General features: G+C 47.9%; 1 protein-coding gene across 1 annotated transcript in view; it reads right to left on the bottom strand.

Annotated features, from left to right (window-relative positions):
* Positions 1-10086, bottom strand: part of LOC135049039 (oocyte zinc finger protein XlCOF7.1-like) — a 62538-nt gene extending 52452 nt beyond the window's left edge. The window contains exons 1-2 of the mRNA XM_063955600.1: positions 9994-10086; positions 9004-9835 (exon numbers count right to left, since the gene is read on the bottom strand). Coding sequence (XP_063811670.1) covers positions 9004-9625 — 622 coding nt within the window. The 5' untranslated portion in view covers positions 9626-9835; positions 9994-10086. The remainder of the gene's footprint in view (positions 1-9003; positions 9836-9993) is intronic.
* Between the last annotated feature and the right edge of the window lie 10532 nt (positions 10087-20618).

The raw sequence follows: 20618 nt of genomic DNA, 5'->3' as shown, positions 1-20618 counted from the left end.
CAGGAACTGAAGCCAATTCTTTCTGGAAGAAAATCGACAGGGCCGAAATTTGAACCTTAATGGACCCCAATTTGAGGCCCATAGACACTCCTGTTTGCAGGAAATGCAGGAATCGACCGAGTTGAAATTTCTTCGTGGGGCCTTCCTGGCCTCACACCACGCAATGTTGTGCGGTCACCTCCTTCCTGGCTTTGACCAGGGTAGGAATGACCTCTTCCGGAATGCCTTTTTCCCTTAGGATCCGGCGTTCAACCGCCATGCCGTCAAACGCAGCCGCGGTAAGTCTTGGAACAGACATGGTACTTGCTGAAGCAAGTCCCTTCTTAGCGGCAGAGGCCATGAGTCCTCTGTGAGCATCTCTTGAAGTTCCGGGTACCAAGTCCTTCTTGGCCAATCTGGAGCCACGAGTATAGTTCTTACTCCTCTACGTCTTATAATTCTCAATACCTTGGGTATGAGAAGCAGAGGAGGGAACACATACACCGACTGGTACACCCACGGTGTTACCAGAACGTCCACAGCTATTGCCTGAGGGTCTCTTGACCTGGCGCAATACCTGTCCAGTTTTTTGTTCAGGCGGGACGCCATCATGTCCACCTTTGGTCTTTCCCAACGGTTCACAATCATGTGGAAGACTTCCCGATGAAGTCCCCACTCTCCCGGGTGGAGGTCGTGCCTGCTGAGGAAGTCTGCTTCCCAGTTGTCCACTCCCGGAATGAACACTGCTGACAGTGCTATCACATGATTTTCCGCCCAGCGAAGAATCCTTGCAGTTTCTGCCATTGCCCTCCTGCTTCTTGTGCCGCCCTGTCTGTTTACGTGGGCGACTGCCGTGATGTTGTCCCACTGGATCAATACCGGCTGACCTTGAAGCAGAGGTCTTGCTAAGCTTAGAGCATTGTAAATTGCCCTTAGCTCCAGTATATTTATGTGGAGAAAAGGCTCCAGAGTTGATCACACTCCCTGGAAATTTTTTCCCTGTGTGACTGCTCCCCAGCCTCTCAGGCTGGCATCCGTGGTCACCAGCATCCAATCCTGAATGCCGAATCTGCGGCCCTCTAGAAGATGAGCACTCTGTAACCACCACAGGAGAGACACCCTTGTCCTTGGAGATAGGGTTATCCGCTGATGCATCTGAAGATGCGATCCGGACCATTTGTCCAGCAGATCCCACTGAAAAGTTCTTGCGTGGAATCTGCCGAATGGAATCGCTTCGTAAGAAGCCACCATTTTTCCCAGGACTCGATGCACTGACACTTTTCCTGGTTTTAGGAGGTTCCTGACTAGCTCGGATAACTCCCTGGTTTTCTCCTCCGGGAGAAACACCTTTTTCTGGACTGTGTCCAGAATCATCCCTAGGAACAGCAGACGTGTCGTCGGAAACGGCTGCGATTTTGGAATATTTAGAATCCACCCGTGCTGTCGTAGAACTACTTGAGATAGTGCTACTCCGACCTCCAACTGTTCTCTGGACCTTGCCCTTATCAGGAGATCGTCCAAGTAAGGGATAATTAAGACGCCTTTTCTTTGAAGAAGAATCATAATTTCGGCCATTACTTTGGTAAAGACCCGGGGTGCCGTGGACAATCCAAACGGCAGCGTCTGAAACTGATAGTGACAGTTCTGTACCACGAACCTGAGGAACCCTTGGTGAGAAGGGCAATTTGGGACATGGAGGTAAGCATCCTTGATGTCCAGGGACACCATATAGTCCCCTTCTTCCTGGTTCGCTATCACTGCTCTGAGTGACTCCATCTTGATTTGAACCTTTGTATGTAAGTGTTCAAAGATTTCAGATTTAGAATAGGTCTCACAGAGTCGTCTGGCTTCAGTACCACAATATAGTGTGGAATAATACCCCTTTCCTTGTTGTAGGAGGGGTACTTTGATTATCACCTGCTGGGAATACAGCTTGTGAATTGTTTCCAATACTGCCTCCCTGTCGGAGGGAGACGTTGGTAAAGCAGACTTCAGGAACCTGCGAGGGGGAGACGTCTCGAATTCCAATTTGTACCCCTGGGATACTACCTGTAGGATCCAGGGGTCCACTTGCGAGTGAGCCCACTACGCGCTGAAACTCTTGAGACGACCACCCACAGCACCTGAGTCCGCTTGTACGGCCCCAGCGTCATGCTGAGGACTTGGCAGAAGCGGTGGAGGGCTTCTGTTCCTGGGAATGTGCTGCCTGCTGCAGTCTTCTTCCCTTTCCTCTATCCCTGGGCAGATATGACTGGCCTTTTGTCCGCTTGCCCTTATGGGGACGAAAGGACAGAGGCTGAAAAGACGGTGTCTTTTTCTGCTGAGATGTGACTTGGGGTAAAAAAGGTGGATTTTCCAGCTGTTGCCGTGGCCACCAGGTCCGATGGATCGACCCCAAATAACTCCTCCCCTTTATACGGCAATACTTCCATGTGCCGTTTGGAATCTGCATCACCTGACCACTGTCGTGTCCATAAACATCTTCTGGCAGATATGGACATCGCACTTACTCTTGATGCCAGAGTGCAAATATCCCTCTGTGCATCTCGCATATATAGAAATGCATCCTTTAAATGCTCTATAGTCAATAAAATACTGTCCCTGTCAAGGGTATCAATATTTTCAGTCAGGGAATCCGACCAAGCCACCCCAGCGCTGCACATCCAGGCTGAGGCGATCGCTGGTCGCAGTATAACACCAGTATGTGTGTATATACTTTTTAGGATATTTTTCAGCCTCCTATCAGCTGGCTCCTTGAGGGCGGCCGTATCTGGAGACGGTAACGCCATTTGTTTTGATAAGCGTGTGAGCGCCTTATCCACCCTAAGGGGTGTTTCTATCGGGGGAAACCCACGCATCATCACACACTTCATTTAATTTATCTGATTCAGGAAAAACTACAGGTAGTTTTTTTCACACCCCACATAATACCCTTTTTTGTGGTACTTGTAGTATCAGAAATATGTAACACCTCCTTCATTGCCCTTAACATGTAACGTGTGGCCCTAATGGAAAATACGTTTGTTTCTTCACCGTCGACACTGGAGTCAGTGTCCGTGTCTGTGTCGACCGACTGAGGTAAATGGGCGTTTTAAAGCCCCTGACGGTGTTTGAGACGCCTGGACAGGTACTAATTGGTTTGCCGGCCGTCTCATGTCGTCAACCGACCATGCAGCGTGTTGAAATTATCACGTAATTCCCTGAATAAGCCATCCATTCCGGTGTCGACTCCCTAGAGAGTGACATCACCATTACAGGCAATTGCTCCGCCTCCTCACCAACATCGTCCTCATACATGTCGACACACACGTACCGACACACAGCACACACACAGGGAATGCTCTGATAGAGGACAGGACCCCACTAGCCCTTTGGGGAGAGTTTGCCAGCACACACCAAAACGCTATAATTATACAGGGACAACCTTATATAAGTGTTTTCCCTTATAGCATCTTAATATATAATAATATCGCCAAATAAGTGCCCCCCCTCTCTGTTTTAACCCTGTTTCTGTAGTGCAGTGCAGGGTAGAGCCTGGGAGCCTTCCCACCAGCAGTTCTGTGAGGGAAAATGGCGCTGTGTGCTGAGGAGAATAGGCCCCGCCCCCTTTTCGGTGGGCTTCTTCTCCCGTTTTTCTGACAACCTGGCAGGGGTTAAATACATCCATATAGCCCCAGAGGCTATATGTGATGTATTTTTAGCCAGCATAGGTACTTTCATTGCTGCCCAGGGCGCCCCCCCCAGCGCCCTGCACCCTCAGTGACCATTGGTGTGAAGTGTGCTGAGAGCAATGGCGCACAGCTGCAGTGCTGTGCGCTACCTCATGAAGACTGAGAAGTCTTCAGCCGCCGATTTCTGGACCTCTTCTCTCTTCAGCATCTGCAAGGGGGTCGGCGGCGCGGCTCCGGTGACCCATCCAGGCTGTACCTGTGATCGTCCCTCTGGAGCTAGTGTCCAGTAGCCTAAGAAGCCAATCCATCCTGCACGCAGGTGAGTTCACTTCTTCTCCCCTAAGTCCCTCGTTGCAGTGAGCCTGTTGCCAGCAGGACTCACTGAAAATTAAAAAAACCTAACAAAAACTTTTACTCTAAGCAGCTCTTTAGGAGAGCCACCTAGATTGCACCCTTCTCGGCCGGGCACAAAAACCTAACTGAGGCTTGGAGGAGGGTCATAGGGGGAGGAGCCAGTGCACACCACCTGATCCTAAAGCTTTTACTTTTGTGCCCTGTCTCCTGCGGAGCCGCTATTCCCCATGGTCCTGACGGAGTCCCCAGCATCCACTTAGGACGTCAGAGAAATCAGATAATGGCTTTTACAGGACAAAGCCGCCAATTCTGACACACGCCTGGCCGAAGCCAGAGCCAACAGCATAACCACTTTCCACGTGAGATATTTCAAATCCATAGTCTTAAGTGGCTCAAACCAATGCGATTTTAGGAACTCCAAAACCACATTGAGATCCCTCACTGGGGGCACAAAAGGAGGCTGAATATGCAGAACTCCCTTGACAAAGGTCTGAACTTCAGGCAGTGAAGCCAGTTCTTTCTGGAAGAAAATCAACAGGGCCGAGATCTGGACTTTAATGGACCCCAATTTGAGGCCCAAAGTCACACCTGCTTGCAGGAAATGTAGGAATCGACCCAGTTGAAATTCCTCCGCTGGGGCCTTCTTGGCCTCACACCAAGCAACATATTTCCGCCAAATGCGGTGATAATGTTTTGCGGTGACATCCTTCCTGGCCTTGATCAGGGTAGGGATGACTTCTTCCGGAATGCCTTTTTCCTTTAGGATCCGGCGTTCAACCGCCATGCCGTCAAACGCAGCCGCGGTAAGTCTTGGAACAGACAGGGTCCCTGCTGCAGCAGGTCTTGTCTGAGCGGCAGAGGCCAAGGGTCCTCTGCAAGCATCTCTTGAAGTTCCGGGTACCAAGCTCTTCTTGGCCAATCCGGAGCCACGAGAATAGTTCTCACTCCTCGCCTTCTTATTATTCTCAGTACCTTGGGTATGAGAGGCCGAGGAGGAAACACATAAACCGACTGGTACACCCACGGTGTCACTAGAGCGTCCACAGCGATCGCCTGAGGGTCCCTTGACCTGGCGCAATACCGTTTTAGCTTTTTGTTGAGGTGGGACGCCATCATGTCCACCTGTGGTTTTTCCCAACGGTTTACCAGCATTCAGAAAACTTCTGGATGAAGTCCCCATTCTCCCAGGTGGAGGTCGTGCCTGCTGAGGAAGTCTGCTTCCCAGTTGTCCACTCCCGGAATGAATACTGCTGTCAGTGCTAACACATGATTCTCTGCCCATCGGAGAATCCTTGTGGCTTCTGCCATTGCCCTCCTGCTTCTTGTGCCGCCCTGTCTGTTTACATGGCGACCGCCGTGATGTTGTCTGACTGGATCAGCACCGGCCGGTTCTGAAGCAGGGGTCTTGCCTGACTTAAGGCATTGTAAATGGCCCTTAGCTCCAGAATATTTATGTGAAGCGAAATCTCCTGATTTGACCACAGTCCTTGGAAATTTCTTCCTGTGTGACTGCCCCCCAGCCCTGAAGGCTGGCATCCATGGTCGCCAGGACCCAGTCCTGTATTCCGAATCTGCGGCCCTCTAGTAGATGAGCCCTCTGCAGCCACCACAGCAGCGACACCCTTGTTCTTGCCGACAGGGTTATCCGCTGTTGCATCTGGAGATGGGACCCGGACCATTTGTCCAACAGGTCCCACTGGAAAGTCCTTGCGTGGAACCTTCCGAATGGAAATGCCTCGTACGAAGCTACCATTTTTCCCAGTACTCGTGTGCATTGATGTACCGACACCTGACCCGGTTTTAGGATGTTTCTGACTAGAGATGACAACTCCTCGGCTTTTTCCACTGGAAGAAACAGTCTTTTCTGGTCTGTGTCCAGAATCATTCCCAGGAACAGAAGACGTGTCGTCGGGACCAGCTGTGACTTTGGAATGTTGAGAATCCAGCCGTGCTGTTGTAGTACTTCCCGAGAAAGTGCTACCCCCAGTACCAACTGTTCCCTGGACCTCGCCTTTATCAGGAGATCGTCTAAGTACGGGATAATTGAAACACCTTTCTTGCGAAGGAGAATCATCATTTCGGCCATTACCTTGGTAAAGACCCTCGGTGCCGTGGACAACCCAAACGGCAGCGTCTGGAACGGATAGTGACAGTCCTGTACCACAAATCTGAGGTACTCCTGGTGAGGAGGGTAAATGGGGACATGTAGGTACGCATCCTTGATGTCCAGGGAGACCATGTAATCCCCCTCGTCCAGGCTCGCAATAACCGCCCTGAGCGATTCCATCTTGAACTTGAACCTTTTGATATAAGTGTTCAAGGATTTTAAATTTAAGATGGGTCTCACCGAAACGTCCGGTTTCGGTACCACAAACATTGTGGAATAGTAACCCTTTCCTTGCTGAAGGAGGGGTACCTTGACAATCACTTGCTGTGAATACAGTTTTTGAATAGCCACCAACACTGCCTCCCTGGCAGAGGGAGTTGCCGGTAAGGCAGATTTTAGGAAACGGCGGGGGGAGACGTCTCGAATTCCAGCCTGTACCCCTGAAGTACTACCTGAAGGACCCAGGGATCCACCTGTGAGAGAGCCCACTGTGCGCTGAAATTTCTGAGACGGGCCCCCACCGTACCCGGGTCCGCCTGAGCAGCCCCAGCGTCATGCTGTGGACTTACCGGACGCAGGAGAGGACTTCTGCTCTTGGGAACTAGCTGTGTGTTGCAGCTTTTTTCCTCTACCTCTGCCTCTCGGCAGAAAGGATGAGCCTCTAGCCCTCTTGCTTTTCTGGGGCCGAAAGGACAGTACCTGATACCGGTGCTTTCTTTTGCTGTGGGGCAGCCTGTGGCAAAAAGGTCGATTTCCCAGGAGTAGCTGTGGACACGAGGTCCGAAAGACCATCCCCAAACAGTTCCACCCCCTTATAGGGTAAAACATCCATGTGCCGCTTTGAGTCGGCATCGCCAGACCATTGCCGAGTCCATAACCCTCTTCTGGCGACAATGGACATAGCGCTTATTCTTGATGCCAGCCGGCAAATATCCCTCTGTGCATCACGCATGTATAAGACTGCATCTTTTATATGTTCAATCGTCAGCAAAATATTGTCCCTATCCATGGTATCAATATTATCCGACAGGGAATCTGACCACGCAGCAGCAGCACTGCACATCCAAGCTGATGCAATCGCTGGTCGCAATATAATGCCCGTGTGTGTGTAAATAGCTTTTAGGGTAGCTTCCTGCTTTCTATCAGCAGGTTCATTCAGGGTGGCCGTATCCGGAGACGGTAGTGCCACCTTCTTTGATAAGCGTGTCAGCGCTTTATCTACCCTAGGGGGTGTTTCCCAACGTGACCTATCCTCTAGCGGGAAAGGGTACGCTGCCAATAACCGTTTTGAAATTATCAATTTCTTATCGGGGGAAGTCCATGCTTCCTCACACACCTCATTTAATTCTTCAGATGCAGGAAAAACTACAGGTAGTTTTTTCTCACCAAACATAATACCCTTTTTTGTGGTACCTGGGGTATTATCAGAAATGTGTAAAACATTTTTCATTGACTCAATCATGTAACGGGTGGACCTATTGGAGGGTACACTAGTCTCATCATCGTCGACACTGGAGTCGGTATCCGTGTCGACGTCTGTATCTGTCACCTGAGGTAGCGGGCGTTTTAAAGCCCCTGATGACATTTGAGACGCTGGAACAGGCACAAGCTGTGTAGCCGGCTGTCCTTTTGTGCAAGGAGTTGACACTTTCACGCAATTCCTTCCATAAGTCCAACCACACAGGTGTCGATCCCTCAGGGGGTGACATCACATTCACAGGCATTTGCTCCGCCTCCACATAATTTTCCTCCTCATACATGTCGACACAGCAGTACCGACACCCAGCAGACACACAGGGAATGCTCTTACAGAGGACAGGACCCCACAAAGCCCTTTGGAGAGACAGAGGGAGAGTATGCCAGCACACACCAGAGCGCTATATATCACAGGGATATCACCTATAGAAACGTGTTTTCCCCTTATAGCTGCATAAATATAGTTATACTGCGCCTAATTAGTGCCCCCCCCTCTCTTTTTTACCCTTTTCTGTAGTGCAGGACCGCAGGGGAGAGCCAGGGAGCTTCCTTCCAGCGGAGCTGTGAGGGAAAAATGGCGCCAGTGTGCTGAGGGAGTTAGCCCCGCCCCTTTTTCAGCTGGCTTTCTCCCGCTATTGTAAAAGTTCTGGCAGGGGTTAATAAGCACCTATATAGCCCCTGGGGCTATATATGGTGCCAGTTTGCCAGCCAAGGTGTTAGTATTGCTGCTCAGGGCGCCCCCCCCCCAGCGCCCTAAACCCATCAGTGACCGCAGTGTGTGGTGTGCATGAGGAGCAATGGCGCACAGCTGCAGTGCTGTGCGCTACCTTGGAGAAGACAGAAGTCTTCAGTCGCCGATTTTCCGAACCACCTTCTTGCTTCTGGCTCTGTAAGAGGCACGGCGGCGCGGCTCCGGGAACAGACGACGAGGTCGGGTCCTGTGTTCGATCCCTCTGGAGCTAATGGCGTCCAGTAGCCTAAGAAGCCCAAGCTACCACCACTTAGGTAGGTTCGCTTCTTCTCCCCTTAGTCCCTCAATGCAGTGAGCCTGTTGCCAGCAGGTCTCACTGAAAATAAAAAACCTAAACTATACTTTCTTTCTAGAAGCTCAGGAGAGCCCCTAGTGTGCATCCAGCTCGGCCGGGCACAGAAATCTAACTGAGGCTTGGAGGAGGGTCATAGGGGGAGGAGCCAGTGCACACCAGGTAGTCCTAAATCTTTCTTAGAGTGCCCAGTCTCCTGCGGAGCCCGTCTATTCCCCATGGTCCTTACGGAGTCCCCAGCATCCACTAGGATGTCAGAGAAACACCCTACTGAGAACAGGGCTGATGGCAGAGGAGGGTGTAGGATAAGAGATTGCTGTAGTGACTGAGCAATGAGAATATGTGACTTCTGCATTAAGTGTTTATTACTCACCTGTGCTGATATCTGTAGGGATCTCTTCCTCCTTACACTGCTGATCACCCCTCACATATGTCTCTTCTTCTCCATCTATATCTTCTGCCTTTATATCAGTCACATACGTCTCTTCTTCTCCCTCTGTATCTTCTGCCTTCATATCAGTCACATACGTATCTTCTTCTCCCTCTATATCTTCTGCCTTCATATCAGTCACATACGTCTCTTCTTCTCCCTCTATATCTTCTGCCTTCATATCAGTCACATACGTCTCTTCTTCTCCCTCTATATCTTCTGCCTTTATATCAGTCACATACGTCTCTTCTTCTCCCTCTGTATCGTCTGCCTTCATATCAGTCACAGACGTCTCTTCTTCTCCCTCTATATCTTCTGCCTTCATATCAGTCACATACGTCTCTTCTTCTCCCTCTATATCTTCTGCCTTTATATCAGTCACATACGTCTCTTCTTCTCCCTCTATATCTTCTGTCTTCATATCAGTCACATACGTCTCTTCTTCTCCCTCTATATCTTCTGTCTTTATATCAGTCACATACGTCTCTTCTTCTCCCTCTATATCTTCTGTCTTCATATCAGTCACATACGTCTCTTCTTCTCCCTCTATATCTTCTGTCTTCATATCAGTCACATATATCTCTTCTTCTCCCTCTATATATTCTGCCTTTATATCAGTCACATACGTTCCTTCTTCTCCCTCTATATCTTCTGCCTTTACATCAGTCACATACGTCTCTTCTTCTCCCTCTATATCTTCTGCCTTTATATCAGTCACATACGTCTCTTCTTCTCCCCCTGTATCTTCTATTTTAATATCAGACAGATGTTCTTCCTAAAAAAACAAAAAATAATACAATGGCATTTGCATATTGTTAGACTAAACTGAGGTGAAACAGTATAATATCAGTGTATAAGACACACACAGCTTCTCTACAGATCATATAGTGACAGTCACTTTGGTATATTGGTGAGACCCTAAATCCCACCTACCTGATCCTCCTGTGGGATCCTGTGATTCTCCTCTGTACAATCCTGGGAATACAGAGGATGGGGACATCTCTCTGGGGTATCTCTGTTACTGGGCCCATCTGTAGGAGACACACAGTGACTGAGTACAGTGTATATATGTGATTATCAGATGATGTGTGTATATAGGGCCCCCCATACCTGCTCTCCCCTGTACAATACATGACAGTCTCCTCTTACCCAGTGATGTGAGGGGCCGGTGATTCTCCATCATCACGTCCTTGTACAGACCCCTGTGTTCCTCTATATACTCCCCCTCCTGCATGGAGACATAGTCAGTGACATCTAGACATATTATGGGAACCAGACACACACAGTGATACAGTCATCACCCAGACACGTCCCCTGGTGTTACTGTATAATGCCCTATTCCCAGCAGTCACCTCTCCAGACATCACCCAGACACGTCCCCTGGTGTTACTGTATAATGCCCCATTCCCAGCAGTCACCTCTCCAGACATCACCCAGACACGTCCCCTGGTGTTACTGTACAATGTCCCATTTCCAGCAGCCACCTCTCCAGTCATCACCCAGACACATCCCCTGGTGTTACTGTATAATGTCCCATTCCCAGCAGTCACCTCTCCAGTCATCACCCAGACACATCCCCTGGTGTTACTGTATAATGTCCCATTCCCAGCAGTCACCTCTCCAGTCATCACCCAGACACATCCCCCGGTGTTACTGTATAATGACCCATTCCCAGCTGTCACCTCTCAAGTCATCACCCAGACACATCCCCTGGTGTTACTGTATAATGCCCCATTCCCGGCAGTCACCTCTCCAGTCATCACAAAGACATGTCCCCTGGTGTTACTGTATAATGTCCAATTCCCAGCAGTCACCTCTCCAGTCATCACCCAGACACATCCCCTGGTGTTACTGTATAATGTCCCATTCCCAGCAGTCACCTCTCCAGTCATCACCCAGACATGTCCCCTGGTGTTACTGTATAATGTCCAATTCCCAGCAGTCACCTCTCCAGTCATCACCCAGACACATCCCCTGGTATTACTGTATAATGCCCCATTCCCAGCAGTCACCTCTCCAGTCATCATCCAGACACATCCCCCGGTGTTACTGTATAATGTCCCATTCCCAGCAGTCACCTCTCCAGTCATCACCCAGACACAACCCCTGGTGTTACTGTATAATGCCCCACTCCCAATTCCCAGCAGTCACCTCTCCAGTCATCACCCAGACACGTCCCCTGGTGTTACTGTATAATGCCCTATTCCCAGCAGTCACCTCTCCTGTCATCACAGGGACACGTCCCCTGGTGTAACTGTATAATGTCCCATTCTCTGCAGTCACCTCTCCAGTCATCACTCAGACACATCCCCTGGTGTTACTGTATAATGTCCCATTCCCAGCAGTCACCTCTCCAGTCATCACCCAGACATGCCCCCTGGTGTTACTGTATAATGCCCCATTCCCAGCAGTCACCTCTCCAGTCATCACCCAGACACGCCCCCTGGTGTTACTGTATAATGCCCCATTCCCGGCAGTCACCTCTCCATTCATCACTCAGACACATCCCCTGGTGTTACTGTATAATGTCAAGGGGTCAGCTTGCTGGGGGTAGCTTGCGTGGAATTCAATAAGTGTGGAATTCAGAAGTGTGTTATCCGAACAGTTTAAAAAAACAGCTGAACATACATTGAGCGCCATCAAGGAAAGGTAACTTACTTAAACAACTTATTCCTACACTAGTTAACCCAAAATTATCTCACAAACGACCACAGCATGTTCATCAAACTACTGTTTCTTATTTCAATTCATGGAATTCTCACCAAATGTAACACATTCTACACTCACCCTAAAACTCACCCCTCTGTGCACATTACAGCTTCTATTCTCCACTCCCCTCTTCTAACCACTCATGAGCTTTATACTTACTTCTCTGCTAGTACTTTGACAACCACAATTGGCCACCAGAATAAACACTCGCAGACATCCAATATTTATCTCACTCTTCTGCTTTTATTAGCTGGTGCCATATCAAAAATCCAGGCCGCAACCACCTGTCCCTCTCACACTAAGCTATCTCAAAACTACATAGAAATCCATCTAACCTCATAAATATCACGTGTCTCCAATCCCCCTCCAAGTCACTAAAATGTGGCTTATGGAATGCACGCTCTGTTTGTAACAAATTACCATCCATCCATGACCTCTTCATATCTCACAACTTTAATCTGCTGACTATAACAGAAACCTGGCTCACACAATCAGACACGGCCTCCCCTGCAGCACTGTCACACGGTGGTTTCCACTTCACCCCGCCCCCAGGCCTGGTAATAGTAAAGGTGGTGGGGTTGGAATCTTACTGTCCCAATTTTTCACATACACTGTTCTACCTCAGGTTCCATCTCTTGCATTCACATCATTTGAAGTTCACTCTATCAGGATTTTCACCCCCTTCTCTCTGTGTGTTGCAGCTATCTATCACCCTCCTGGGCAACCCAAACAACAATTTCTAGAAGATTTGTCTGCCTGGCTCCCACACATCTTATTCTCTGACATCTCCACCATCATTATGGGTCGATATCAATATAGCTCTTGACAGTCCACAATCTGTTCATGCCTCAAAACTCCTCTCTCTAACCTCCTCTCTTGGCCCCACCCAATGGTCTGACTCCTCTACTCACCAGGAAGGCCACTGCCTTGATCTTGTGTTCACCAGGCTCTGCTCAGTTTCTGAATTCATTAAGACTCCTTTCCCTCTCTCTGATCACAACTTGATCACCTTCACAATCTCTTCTATTACTCTAAATTCTATGACACTAAAACCTAGCAAGCCTCCTCTAACCCACAGAAATACTAACAATATACATTTTCAACAACTTTCCACTTCTCTGCAACAACTGCTCTCACCAATCTCTACATTTACCACACCTGACACTGCTGTATCCCACCTGCACAAAACCCTAGAGAGTGCCCTTGATGAAGTGGCTCCAGCTACCCATCACACCCCACGTAGGCTTAGATGTCAACCATGGCACTCTAAATCAACAAGACACCTACAAAAACTGTCATGTAAAGTAGAACGTCAGTGGCGTAAATCTCAGAATCCAAGTGACTTCCTCACATATAAGACCACCTACCACTCCTATCATCAGACCCTGGACACTGCCAAACAAATATATTTCCAATCTCTCATCTCTTCTCATGTCACCAACCCCAAGCGACTTTTTAAAACAATTAAATCACTTATTTACCCTCCCTCACCTCCCCCACTAGCTACTATCAGTGCACAAGAACTTGCTTCATACTTCAAGGATAACATTGATAAAATCTGAGATGAAATGGTATGCTCTTCCTCAGCCAGTGACCTGCTCAATTCCCTACCTGAACCCTCTGGCACTTTCTCTTCATTTGATCCCACAAGTGAAGATGAAGTATCAACATTCTTCTCTTGATCCTATACCCTCACAGGTCAGTAAAACTTTGTCTCCTGTGCTTATCCCAACCTTAACTAAAATATGTAATCTCTCTCTCTCTACTGGTATCTTTCCTTCTCTGTTTAAGCATGCAGTGATTACACCCAGTCTAAAAAAACACAACTATGACCCAAACACACTCTCTAACTACCGTCCCATTTCTCAGCTACCATGTCCCTTCAAGCTACTTGAGAGACTTGCCTACACTCGCCTCACACATTTCTTAACTCCCACAATTTATTGGACCCACTTCAGTCAGGCTTTCATGCCCAACACTCCACAGAGACTGCACTGACCAAAGTAGTGAATGATCTAGTCACTGCTAGATCTAAAGGCCACTACTCACTACTCATTCTTCTAGATCTCTCTGCTGCTTATGACACTGTTGACCACTCTCTTCTCAAATACTACAAGCTTTAGGTCTTCAGGACACGGCCCTCTCCTGGTTCTCATCCTACCTATCTAATCGCTCTTTCAGTGGTCACTTCTCTGATTCTACCTCTTCTTATCTACCTCTATCAGTTGGAGTACCGCAAGGCTCAGTCTTGGGTCCTCTGTTGTTCTCAGTCTGTACCTCATCTCATTGCTGGGTGATCATATCATACAACCCATTAAGAACCTAGCAATCTAGTGGACCATTATGCAACAGGTAGCATCTATCCTTGTGTATCAATGCCTATTCCCCCATAGATTGTAAGTTTGCGAGCAGGGCCCTCCTACCTCTATGTCTGTCTATTTTTACCCAGTTTCGTTCTATTACTGCTGTTCCTTTTGTAAAGCGCAACAGAATATGCTGCGCTATATAAGAAACTGCTAATAAAATAAGAATTTACTTACCGATAATTCTATTTCTCGTAGTCCGTAGTGGATGCTGGGAACTCCGTAAGGACCATGGGGAATAGCGGCTCCGCAGGAGACTGGGCACAAAAGAAAAGCTTTAGGACTACCTGGTGTGCACTGGCTCCTCCCCCTATGAACCTCCTCCAAGCCTCAGTTAGGATTATGTGCCCCGACGAGCGTACACAATAAGGAAGGATTTATGAATCCAGGGTAAGACTCATACCAGCCACACCAATCACACCGTACAACTTGTGATCTGAACCCAGTTAACAGCATGATAACAGAGGAGCCTCTGGATAGATGGCTCACAACAACAATAACCCGATTTGTTAACAATAACTATGTACAAGTATTGCAGATAATCCGCACTTGGGATGGGCGCCCAGCATCCACTACGGACTACGAGAATTAGAATTATCGGTAAGTAAATTCTTATTTTCTCTGACGTCCTAGTGGATGCTGGGAACTCCGTAAGGACCATGGGGATTATACCAAAGCTCCCAAACGGGCGGGAGAGTGCGGATGACTCTGCAGCACCGAGTGAGAAAACTCCAGGTCCTCCTCAGCCAGAGTGTCAAATTTGTAAAATTTCACAAAAGTATTTGACCCTGACCAAGTAGCAGCTCGGCAAAGTTGTAAAGCCGAGACCCCTCGGGCAGCCGCCCAAGATGAGCCCACCTTCCTTGTGGAGTGGGCTTTTACAGATTTTGGCTGTGGCAGGCCTGCCACAGAATGTGCAAGCTGAATTGTACTACAAATCCAGCGAGCAATAGTCTGCTTAGAAGCAGGAGCACCCAGCTTGTTGGGTGCGTACAGGATAAATAGCGAGTCAGATTTTCTGATTCCAGCCGTCCTGGAAACATATATTTTCAGGGCCCTGACAACGTCCAGCAACTTGGTGTCCTCCAAGTCCCTAGTAGCCGCAGGTACCACAATAGGCTGGTTCAGGTGAAACGCTGAAACCACCTTAGGGAGAAATTGAGGACGAGTCCTCAGTTCTGCCCTGTCCGTATGAAAAATCAGGTAAGGGCTTTTACAGGATAAAGCCGCCAATTCTGACACACGCCTGGCTGAAGCCAGGGCCAACAGCATGACCACTTTCCATGTGAGATATTTTAAGTCCACAGTGTTGAGTGGTTCAAACCAATGTGATTTTAGGAAACCCAAAACAACATTCATCCCAGGGTGCCACTGGAGGCACAAAAGGAGGCTGTATATGTAGCACTCCCTTAACAAATGTCTGGACTTCAGGCACTGAAGCCAGTTCTCTCTGAAAGAAAATCGACAGGGCCGAAATCTGGACATTAATGGATCCTAATTTTAGGCCCATAGACACTCCTGTTTGCAGGAAATTCAGGAATCGACCCAGTTGAAATTCCTCCGTCGGGGCCTTTTTGGCCTCGCACCACGCAACATATTTTCGCCAGATGCGGTGATAATGCTTTGCGGTTACATCCTTTCTAGCTTTTATCAAAGTAGGGATGACTTCTTCTGGAATGCCTTTTTCTTTAGAATCCGGCGTTCAACCGCCATGCCGTCAAACGCAGCCGCGGTAAGTCTTGGAACCGACAGGGTCCCTGCTGGAGCAGGTCCCTTCTCAGAGGTAGAGGCCACGAGTCCTCTGTGAGCATTTCTTGAAGTTCCGGGTACCAAGTCCTTCTTGGCCAATCCGGAGCCACGAGAATAGTTCTTACTCCTCCCCGCCGTATAATTCTCAGTACCTTGGGTATGAGAGGCAGAGGAGGGAACACATATACTGACTGGTACACCCACGGTGTTACGGGAGGGGGGGGGGGGGAGGGGTCGCACAGACCTGTGTAAATATTAATCAATGATTATCAATAAGTCACACAAAGTCCTTTCCCATATATTTAAATCTTGTTGTACGTCTATTAATCAAATTCTATGGGAGGTGCTCCTGGGAATAAGTTATACACATAAAGAAACCAGAAGAAGAAAGTATTCCCTATCATGGGCACACTCGGACCTTGTGACACAAAACTCAAAGTCAAATATCAAATTGACATTTGACCACTGATATTTAAAAAATAACTTTTATTTCGTATCTTAAAACATCTGCGAAAATATTGTGCATGTGAAATTAAGTGCAAAAATAATAAACAAAAATAAGATTTTACTTACCGATAAATCTATTTCTCATAGTCCGTAGTGGATGCTGGGACTCCGTAAGGACCATGGGGAATAGCGGCTCCGCAGGAGACAGGGCACAAAATAAAAGCTTAAGGATCAGGTGGTGTGCACTGGCTCCTCCCCCTATGACCCTCCTCCAAGCCTCAGTTAGGATACTGTGCCCGGACGAGCGTACATAATAAGGAAGGATATTGAATCCCGGGTAAGACTCATACCAGCCACACCAATCACACCGTACAACTCGTGATCTGAACCCAGTTAACAGTATGATAAATGCAAAGGAGCCTCTGAAAAGATGGCTCAACAATAATAACCCGAATTTTTTGTAACAATAACTATATACAAGTATTGCAGACAATCCGCACTAGGGATGGGCGCCCAGCATCCACTACGGACTATGAGAAATAGATTTATCGGTAAGTAAAATCTTATTTTCTCTAACGTCCTAAGTGGATGCTGGGACTCTGTAAGGACCATGGGGATTATACCAAAGCTCCCAAACGGGCGGGAGAGTGCGGATGACTCTGCAGCACCGAATGAGAGAACTCCAGGTCCTCCTCAGCCAGGGTGTCAAATTTGTAGAATTTAGCAAACGTGTTTGCCCCTGACCAAGTAGCTGCTCGGCAAAGTTGTAAAGCCGAGACCCCTCGGGCAGCCGCCCAAGATGAGCCCACTTTCCTTGTGGAATGGGCTTTTACAGATTTTGGCTGTGGCAATCCTGCCACGGAATGTGCAAGCTGAATTGTACTACAAATCCAACGAGCAATCGTCTGCTTTAAAGCAGGAGCACCCAGCTTGTTGGGTGCATACAGGATAAACAGCGAGTCAGATTTTCTGACTCCAGCCGTCCTGGAAACATATATTTTCAAGGCCCTGACAACGTCAAGCAACTTAGAGTCCTCTAAGTCCCTAGTAGCCGTAGGTACCACAATAGGTTGGTTCATGTGAAATGCAGAAACCACCTTAGGTAGAAATTGAGGACGAGTCCTCAATTCCGCCCTGTCAGAATGAAAAATGAAGTAAGGGCTTTTACATGATAAAGCCGCCAATTCTGACACACGCCTGGCTGAAGCCAAGGCTAACAGCATCGACACCTTCCACGTGAGATATTTTAAGTCTACCGTGGAAAGTGGTTCAAACCAATGTGATTTTAGAAAACTCAACACAACATTAAGATCCCAAGGTGCCACTGGAGGCACAAAAGGAGGCTGTATGTGCAGCACCCCTTTCACAAATGTCTGAACTTCAGGTACTGAAGCCAGTTCTTTCTGGAAGAAAATCGACAAGGCCGAAATTTGAACCTTAATGGAACCTAATTTTAGGCCCATAGACAGTCCTGTTTGCAGGAAATGCAGGAAACGGCCCAGTTGAAATTCCTCTGTAGGGGCCTTCTTGGCCTCACACCACGCAACATATTTACGCCAAATACGGCGATAATGTTTTGCGGTTACTTCCTTCCTGGCTTTGACCAGGGTAGGGATGACTTCTTCTGGAATGCCCTTTTCCTTTAGGATCCGGCGTTCAACCGCCATGCCGTCAAACGCAGCCGCGGTAAGTCTTGGAACAGACAAGGCCCCTGTAGTAGCAGGTCCTTTCTTAGAGGTAGAGGCCACGGTTCGTCCGTGAGCATCTCTTGAAGTTCCGGGTACCAAGTCCTTCTTGGCCAATCCGGAACCACGAGTATAGTTCTTACTCCTCTCCTTCTTTTGATTCTCAATACTTTTGGTATGAGAGGCAGAGGAGGGAACACATACACTGACTGGTACACCCACGGCGTTACCAGAGCGTCCACTGCTATTGCCTGAGGGTCCCTTGACCTGGCGCAATATCTGTCCAGTTTTTTGTTTAGACGTGACGCCATCATGTCCACCTTTGGTTTTTCCCAACGGTTTACAATCAGGTGGAAGACTTCTGGGTGAAGTCCCCACTCTCCCGGGTGGAGGTCGTGCCTGCTGAGGAAGTCTGCTTCCCAGTTGTCCACTCCCGGAATGAACACTGCTGACAGTGCTATCACATGATTTTCCGCCCAGCGAAGAATCCTTGCAGCTTCTGCCATTGCCCTCCTGCTTCTCGTGCCGCCCTGTCTGTTTACGTGGGCGACTGACGTGATGTTGTCCGATTGGATCAACACCGCCTGACCCTGAAGCAGAGGTTTTGCTTGACTTAAGGCATTGTAAATGGCCCCTAGTTCCAGAATGTTTATATGAAGAGATGTTTCCATGCTTGACCACAAGCCCTGGAAATTCCTTCCCTGTGTGACTGCTCCCCAGCCTCTCAGGCTGGCATCCGTGGTCACCAGGATCCAATCCTGAATGCCGAATCTGCGGCCCTCTAGTAGATGAGCACTCTGCAGCCACCACAGAAGAGACACCCTTGTCCTTGTCGACAGGGTTATCCGCTGATGCATCTGAAGATGCGATCCGGACCATTTGTCTAGTAGATCCCATTGAAACGTTCTTGCATGGAATCTTCCAAATGGAATCGCTTCGTAAGAAGCCACCATTTTCCCCAGGACCCTCGTGCACTGATGTACTGAGACCTGTCCTGGTTTTAGGAGGTTCCTGACTAGTTAGTTGTATCATACTACAACACTAGTTAGTACGTTGTATCATAGATACAAACAATAACCAGCAGGTATAAGCTGGAGTACGTTACAGAAGGTTGAAATATTAGCCTGGCCTAAAAGCATTATATGATACAACGTACTAACAACATACCATTACCACGACCAGCAGGTATAAGCTGGGGTACGTAAGAGAAGGATAATATATAAACATTATAACGTATTAATAATAGACCATCGCTATATCTTCCCAGCGGGTGAGATAGAAATGCAGGTGACACAATTTAAGACCATTAATATAGGCATATAAAAACAGCACTTTGAGATCACTGATTTAGCAGTATCACATGCTGTGACTATTTTTAGTCTAACTACAAATTATATTACCTATATTAACAAATCTATAATAGATGATCTCAAGCTGAGTCAAATATAGTAGAAGAGAATTATCAAATTACTATATTGTACTGCATTAGGAATTAGGATTTGGGTGATAGGAGGCTATTTGGTATAATCAGTGAGACAGACAGTCACAATAAAGGACCCATTATAATAAATATTACATAGGGCATAAGTACTTGATCAATCTATGGTTAAAGTGGTGCGCACACTACCATAAACGAGAGACTGTCAGTTAGAACGACAATCTAGTCCTTCACAACTCTCACAGAGGTACTTTCAAAGGATAATATGTTTCCAATAGGATAGTAAAGAAAAGATCCTCCAGCAACAAAAATGGATACATCTTAAACACTTGAGAGAGTGAAATATGAAAAGGCAGCAGTGACTGAATTTTTAACTCTATTTCACATTTTGTTTATTATTTTTGCACTTAATTTCACATGCACAATATTTTCGCAGATGTTTTAAGATACGAAATAAAAGTTATTTTTTAAATATCAGTGGTCAAATGTCAATTTGATATTTGACTTTGAGTTTTGTGTCACAAGGTCCGAGTGTGCCCATGATAGGGAATACTTTCTTCTTCTGGTTTCTTTACACCCACGGTGTTACCAGAGCGTCCACAGCTATTGCTTGAGGGTCCCTTGACCTGGCGCAATACCTGTCCAGTTTTTTGTTGAGGCGGGACGCCATCATGTCCACCTTTGGTTTTTCCCAACGGTTTACAATCATGTGGAAGACTTCTGGGTGAAGTCCCCACTCTCCCGGGTGGAGGTCGTGCCTGCTGAGGAAGTCTGCTTCCCAGTTGTCCACTCCCGGAATGAACACTGCTGACAGTGCTATCACATGATTTTCCGCCCAGCGAAGAATCCTTGCAGCTTCTGCCATTGTCCTCCGGCTTCTTGTGCCGCCCTGTCTGTTTACGTGGGCGACTGCCGTGATGTTGTCCGACTGGATCAGCACCGGCTGACCTTGAAGCAGAGGTCTTGCTTGGCTTAGAGCATTGTAAATGGCCCTTAACTCCAGGATATTTATGTGAAGTGATGTCTCCAGGCTTGACCACCAGCCCTGGAAATTTCTTCCCTGTGTGACTGCTCCCCTGCCTCGCAGGCTGGTATCTGTGGTCACCAGGACCCAGTCCTGAATGCCGAATCTGCGGCCCTCTAGAAGATGAGCACTCTGCAACCACC

The sequence above is a fragment of the Pseudophryne corroboree genome, unplaced genomic scaffold, assembly GCF_028390025.1.
Source record: "Pseudophryne corroboree isolate aPseCor3 unplaced genomic scaffold, aPseCor3.hap2 scaffold_986, whole genome shotgun sequence".
NCBI lineage: Eukaryota > Metazoa > Chordata > Amphibia > Anura > Myobatrachidae > Pseudophryne > Pseudophryne corroboree.
The sequence above is the reverse complement of the archived record's forward strand: the minus strand, read 5'-3'. Positions and strand labels throughout refer to the sequence as shown.